General features: G+C 31.5%; 1 protein-coding gene across 1 annotated transcript; it reads right to left on the bottom strand.

Annotated features, from left to right (window-relative positions):
* Positions 1-1,866: 1,866 nt before the first annotated feature.
* On the bottom strand, positions 1,867-4,031 carry LOC132048268 (protein FD-like). Its single transcript, XM_059439173.1, has 3 exons — positions 3,124-4,031; positions 2,576-2,657; positions 1,867-2,132 (listed from the first exon to the last, which is right to left on the bottom strand). The coding sequence occupies exons 1-3, from the start codon at positions 3,702-3,704 to the stop codon at positions 2,061-2,063; spliced, it is 735 nt and encodes a 244-aa protein (XP_059295156.1). The 5' UTR covers positions 3,705-4,031; the 3' UTR covers positions 1,867-2,060.
* Positions 4,032-6,800: the final 2,769 nt, after the last annotated feature.

Below are 6,800 nucleotides of genomic sequence, written 5' to 3'. Positions count from 1 at the left end.
GAATTTTTTTATATATATATATATATAAAAAATAAAAAAAAAGATTGCTAAAATTGGAGGGCTGATTTTCTGGTAATTGGATATTTTAAGGTTTGCGAATGAAGGGCCGGCCAGCCGTAGCCCATCAAATTTCATGGCCAGCGAGGCTTGGGTTGGGTTGACCCGTTTTGATAGCTCTGCCCCTACCCTATGTAATAAAAACAATTCTTTTTTTTTTTTTTTTTTTTGGAAAAAAAGAGGTAGTTGGAACAAATGAATACAGAGGGACACTAACCTATTTGGAAAGCCACCCAGGTAATTGTAATTGGATATAATTACATAGTTTGACACATTTATTTGAGGTGTAATTACACTTGAGAATTGTGTGTAATTGACGGGGTGAATTACTCTCCAATTCTCAAAGGGGGGGCCTAATTAATTACACCCTGTAATTACAGGGTTACTTTTTAATTTATTTCTTTTTTATTTTATTTTATTTCTTTCTTTTTTAATTTATAATATTTAATTTCTTTTTTATTTTATTTTAATTTCTTTGTTTTTCTAATTTATTTTTCTTTGCTTTTCTAATTTATTTTTTTAATTTCTATTAATTAATTTATTTTTTCTTTTTACTTTTTAATTATTTTTATTTTTTTAAAATATATTTTTCTTTTTATATTATTTTTATTTCATTTCCTTTCTTCTCATTCCCAACATTTACTTCTTGTGGTTTCATGTAATTGCTTGTATTTTTTAATTTTTTCATTTTATTCATTTTGCATAATCTTATTATTATTCTAATTTTTGAAACTACATCTCTTAATATTAGAAAGAATGAGTCATTAACAAACTTAGTATATAATGAGTGACGTTATTAAAGTAGAATTTCGTTGTGAATGTGGTTATAGACTTATATTTTCCCTTTCTTTTGAATTATAAGAGTATTTACTTATGTTACGTTGAAACTTACTTATGTAGTATTGGAATTTGACATAAGAGTATTATGTTAAAAAAAAATCTTTTGGATTTTGAATTTAGGTTATATATAGACTTTAATTTATTTGTTTTAGTACTATTGACTTATTATTTCACATTGCTGCTTGTTTACTTTTCACTTATAATTGATAGAATTTTTGTTAAACATTTGAATAATATTGTGACATTATAGTTATAAATATTCTTTTTTTTTCAAACATCAAATCCAATGATGTTCTCACAAAAAAATTATGCTTTTAAGTTTTCTAATCAATAAAAATAAAAATATTATTAATTTGAAATTATATATCAACTATTTTTTACAATATTAGTTACAAATATACGATTATTAATTAACATATTTTCAAGGAGCAATGTGTCAAACTAATATGTGCCTTTAAAAATTAACATTTAAATATTAATTTTTAATTTTTTATAGTTAAGTTTTATTTTTAAATTAAACTAACTTTGTAATTACACTTGTGCAACCAAACAAAGACGCTTGTAATTACACTGTAATTACATTATGACAAACAAATAAGTCATTTTTAATTACAATCAATTACTAATCTAGGGTAATAATTACACCAATTCTAATTACCAAGTGGCTTTCCAAACAGACCCTAAGGTCCAAACAAAGAGGGAAATACAAATTCCAGCTAGTCTGCTGGTGATTGTTTTCATTACCATAAAAGACTAAACCGTCTTCCTATTTGTAATTACTAGGGTAGTAATTACACCAATTCCAATTACCGGTGGCTTTCCAAACAGACCCTAAGGTCCAAACAAAGAGGGAAATACAAATTCCAGCTAGTTTGCTGGTGATTGTTTCCATTACCATAAAAGACTAAACCGTCTTCCTATTTGATATTGCCCTACACTTTCCTTAAATCACAAGCCTATTTTCCTTTCTTTTGTGGGGGCTAGCTAGTGATAAATATTCATCGGCCCACACGGCCACCACCAAACAACAGTACTCAGTTCATATTACAAACAAAAAGGACAAATGGGAAGAGTTACAGAAATAGTAGTAGTAGTAGCAGCACTTGATAAATCTTCTAAAATTTACTATCACACCTTTTTCTCAAGCTTTCCTCTGAAACTTCTCAAAATGGGGCAGTTGATGACCGATACAGAGAGTTCTTTTTGGGAACTTGAGCAGCTGCAGCTAAGTGTAACTGGCCAAATTAAGAAAACACCACTAAAATGATGAGTCATTTATATCCTTAATTTTTTCTAATCAAGGGAATCATTACTCCCTCCGTCTCAAAATATTCATCGATCCACTAAATATACTAGTCTCAAAATATTTATTGTTTTATTTATTCAAAATAAAATTAAGTAGTTTTTTTTCATTTTATCCTTATATTAATTACATCAATGGGCTAATTTTATGACTTCACATATCAATATTTAAGAGATTTCATTATTAATAGAATAAATATTTATTGAGGAAAGAGACCATGATGAAATATGTTAAAGAGGATAAAATAGTCAAAATGTTACCTTCTTAATAGGGCTGTAAATGAAAAATGCCACAAATATTTTGAGACAGAGGAAGTAGTTATGAGCCGAATAAATCTTCACAATGGAAAAGCAAAAAAATGGTAAAAGAAAGGACCTGTTGCTGCTGCTTCTTGAGCCTGGCATTCTCTTCCACTAAATGGGCTACTTCCACCTCCAACTCATTCATATAAGCCTGCAGCGGAGCTATAATTTTAAGTTTATGAATTCTGCATTCTAAAAAATGTAACTTACTGTGTTCTTAATAAATTAAGTATTTATACATATTAAGTAAATTTTTAAAAATAAAGAGGCCGAGCCAAAATTGTAAGTGAAGCTCTAGCTCCGCCCCTTGCAAGTTATGGAGAACATCAATGGGAAAACCAAGAAACAGAGGAGACTCAGCATATTGTCCAAAACAAGAACATAGAAGGAACAGACAGAAGCAGCAAAGTGTGACAAGAGCTAGCTTGATTTATTTACGTGTATCATACCAAACATAGTTTTTACTATTTTATGTATTGTCCTTTTCAGTTTTTATTATTTTGGCGAAAAGGGCAGTGACCATCTTTAGTTTAACAAACATAGTTTATTGCTAAAAAAACGACAAGACAACAAGAAAACATTTTTAAAACAACGATTAAGAAAGTGCTAATACTTTCCTGCTTTCTAGCTCTTGATCTAGCAGCAGACTCACGGTTCTTGATCATCCTCTTATTTCTGCTGCCCCCAGTAGAATTGTTCTCTGTTTCAGTGACAACCCTCTTTCTTCCACTAGCATTCACCGAAGCCAAGGCCTCAAATGGAACTTGAGCAATCATACTAGTTGGTTGGTGCAAGATTGTGTTTTGCCTTAAAGGGTCTAAGTTGTTATTATCAAAGAAATGAAGGTCTGGAACAAAGTTCAAATTCAGCATAGTAGTAGTAGCTGGATTTGCTGGAATAGGGGAGGCTGTTGCTGCTGGTGAGGGTGAATGAGCAAAGGGTCTAGCCAAGAAATCTTGTAAAATCATCCCACCAAAATTAGCAGCTTGACGATGATTATGATGATCATGGTCTCTAGAGTAATTAGTACAGTGGTCATGAAGAGAAGAAAGATTAATGTCTTTCCACACTTCTTCCATGGTTCTAAGTCTTGGAGAAAATGGGGAAGGAGATGAAGAAGATGTAGATATTAATGATGATGATGATGATGATGATTTATAAGAATTTGAAAGTCCCCTGTTGTCACTACTTGATGACCACATTACTAGATTCTTGGAGAAACAGAGAACCGGGGAGGAAAAAAGAGAAATCTGAGACAAAGGAATTTATAGAATGATACTCTTTTATCTTCTATTACTTCTTTCTAGTATACACAAATCTCCTCAAAACGAAGCATCCTTTGGGGGTTAATGTTGATGGAGGAGAGAATAGAGAAGTCATAAAATGGTAATGTCTGTTTTTGTGTTGTCATGTCGGAATAGCTCGTACGATGATCCAGGCGCCCAATTATGTGACGCTTCGGCGGTGAGATTGTACCGGTTCCTCAAAAAGTCACCTTAAAAAGCACCAACTTGGGATAACTAGGCTGACACATATGCATTTGGTTTTTGGTGTTTAAAAAAGTGGAAAAAAGAGGATGAAGAAGGGCAAAGGGTCAAAAAAGTCCCTTTATTTTGGGAAAAAGGACTAAAAATATTTTTCGTTATAAATTTGGATAAAAAAATACGTCTCTCATTATTAAAGTTTTTAAATATATTCTTATCTTAACGGAAATTTCTAACATAATCTAATTTTATTTTTAATTGTTCTATTTAAACCTGACCCAACTAAATAAAAAAAAGTATATGAGTTACCCGCTCATATGCCTAGTGGCTCCAGATGTAGGACTTGAGAACAAGTTGAACTCATATGCGTTTTTTATTTAATTGGGTCGGGTTTAAATAAAGTGGGTTTAAAAGTGAAATCGGGTTATTTTGAGAGATTTAGAGATTTCCGTTAAGATAGGGGTATATTTAAAAACTTTAATGACTGGAGGGGTATTTTTTATTCAAATCTATAATGGAGAATATTTTTAGGGCCCATTTGGCTTAGCTTAAAAAAGCGACTTATAAAAAATTTAAACAACTTATGAAAAAAAATATTGGGCTACCCCAATTTATTTTTTGAAACATTTTAAGACAAAATGATTTATAAATGATCACGGTTAAATGCTTAAAAATGGCTTTAAAATAACTTATAAGTACAATTTTCGGTGAACTTTTAAGCTTTTCGGTAAGCGCAAACGGGCTCTTAGCCTTTTTCTCCAAAGTAGAGGGCATTTTTGACCCTTTTCCCGATGAAGAGTGAAGCAGTTTCAATACATATATCAAGTATTAAAGGCATTTGATTACAGTTGGTCAAATTTAATAAAGAAGTCATATTATAATGTAATACGTACTAAAACTTTATTAGTAACTTTTAAATAATGCTAACAACCTATCTTAGTGAGCTACATCCAGGTCACCAAAAGGGCTATATGGTTTTAACCAAAAAAAAAGGGCTATATGGTGTACTTCATCAATAAAAACATGCCGAGGCGTTCCGATAACATTTAGTTGGAGTTAACAAAAAGATAATATTTAAAGTTCATGTTATCATCATTGAATTTCACTTGAAAAATTATTGATTTTTTTTTTTAAAAGAGAAATTTATTATTGAAAAATTTACATGGCATAACTAACTCTAGTACATATTTATATTTAATAGCTATAGTTTAGATTAATTACATCCAATAGCTAAAAGTAATATGTTAAATACAATTAATAGTTACATATATATATTTAAAGTGGAATACTTTATTATAATTATTTATAAATTTCTTTTTATCTTCACTGTTTATGCTCTTAGCCTACGACCGCCGTCGGAGCTCTGGCGAACGAGCTCCGGCCATCATTGCGCCGGCGACGATCACCGTCACAACGCCTTCCACCGTTCACTGTTCATCTTCATGCACCGTTCACCGTGACCCACCACCAACGCCAGATCTAAATTTACACAACGATGTCGTGACCGCCACTAACCACTAGATGACTTGGAAACGATCAAAGCAAAATAGAGAAAAGCGAAAAGACCTCAACCGACCAGATCTTTCCCGTTTTGACGGTGTTGTTATTGTTGTTGGTCGTGGTTGTTGTTGTTCGCCGTCTCTCTCTCTTCTCCCTCACTGAAGGCGACCGCTTACAACTCCGCCGCCCGTAGCATCGTGTCTCCTTCACCCTGTAATTTCAGATCCGGTCATTTTTTGGTGTCGGATCTGAAAAATAGTGTTTCTTTATGAGTGTATTCATTAATTTTTTAGTATAAAATTCATTGTATTCAAATATTTTTAACATACAATCCAGTGTTTGGGGTGTATTTAATTTCTTGTATTCAATATTTGAGTGTATTCGTTAATTTTTAGTGCAAAATTGTGTTTGGGGGTGTATTTTTATTTCATGTATTTTGAAGAATATTTTTTTGTATACAACCAATTTAAAATATAATAAAGTGAATACAGTGTAAAAGTAGCTACAAATGAATACAGTTGAGTTGAATACATTTGACTTGAATACAACGAAATCTGAACTTGAATACAGTGAAATCTTATTTAGCCAAATTTTGAATACAATCTACTGTAGCGCGCGAATACAATCTACTATAGCTACGAAAAGTAATTAGCTAAAGTGTAGCTATGCCTAAAAAAAAAAAAAAAAAATCTCAAAATATAGTCATTTGAGTAAGTTCCCCTTTATTATTTCACTTGTAATACTCTTAAAAATAATATTTTTAATATTTAAACGGTATTTCATATATTGATAGCCAGCCAATATTTGAAAATAAATAGAGAAATATTATTTATGTCCCAAATGAGACAACATCATGAATCTTCCTGCATTTCAAATAAAGAATTCTAATTGGTCCGCCTTTTATTAAGGTTACAGACTTTTACAGTATAGCGTAGTATATATTTGGGAGTCCGGAACCAAAATGAGCCATTAAAAATCAAATTGAACAAAAATACCCAAAAGAAAAAAAAATTGGTACAAAAATAACTTTAAGCACTTAACCGTGACGGAGCCGTTAACTGCTTTAGCGCAGTAAAATAGTGCACTAAACCAAACTCTCTATCCCCTATAGCGCAATGAAGTACTGCGCCATAGGGTCCACCATAAAATGCCTTCGACTCCACCACTGGTCCCTCTAGTGGCGTTAAAATTTTTTAAAAAAGGTTGTTTTCTATTAATTTTCGTTGGGAAATTTAGATTCTTCGTATTTGTGAGAACAAGCGGCGTACAACTCGATTAACACAGTTCTACAAAAATCTTCAATTAAGGTTTTCT

Source organism: Lycium ferocissimum, chromosome 2 (genome assembly GCF_029784015.1).
Source record: "Lycium ferocissimum isolate CSIRO_LF1 chromosome 2, AGI_CSIRO_Lferr_CH_V1, whole genome shotgun sequence".
Lineage (NCBI taxonomy): Eukaryota > Viridiplantae > Streptophyta > Magnoliopsida > Solanales > Solanaceae > Lycium > Lycium ferocissimum.
The sequence above is the reverse complement of the archived record's forward strand: the minus strand, read 5'-3'. Positions and strand labels throughout refer to the sequence as shown.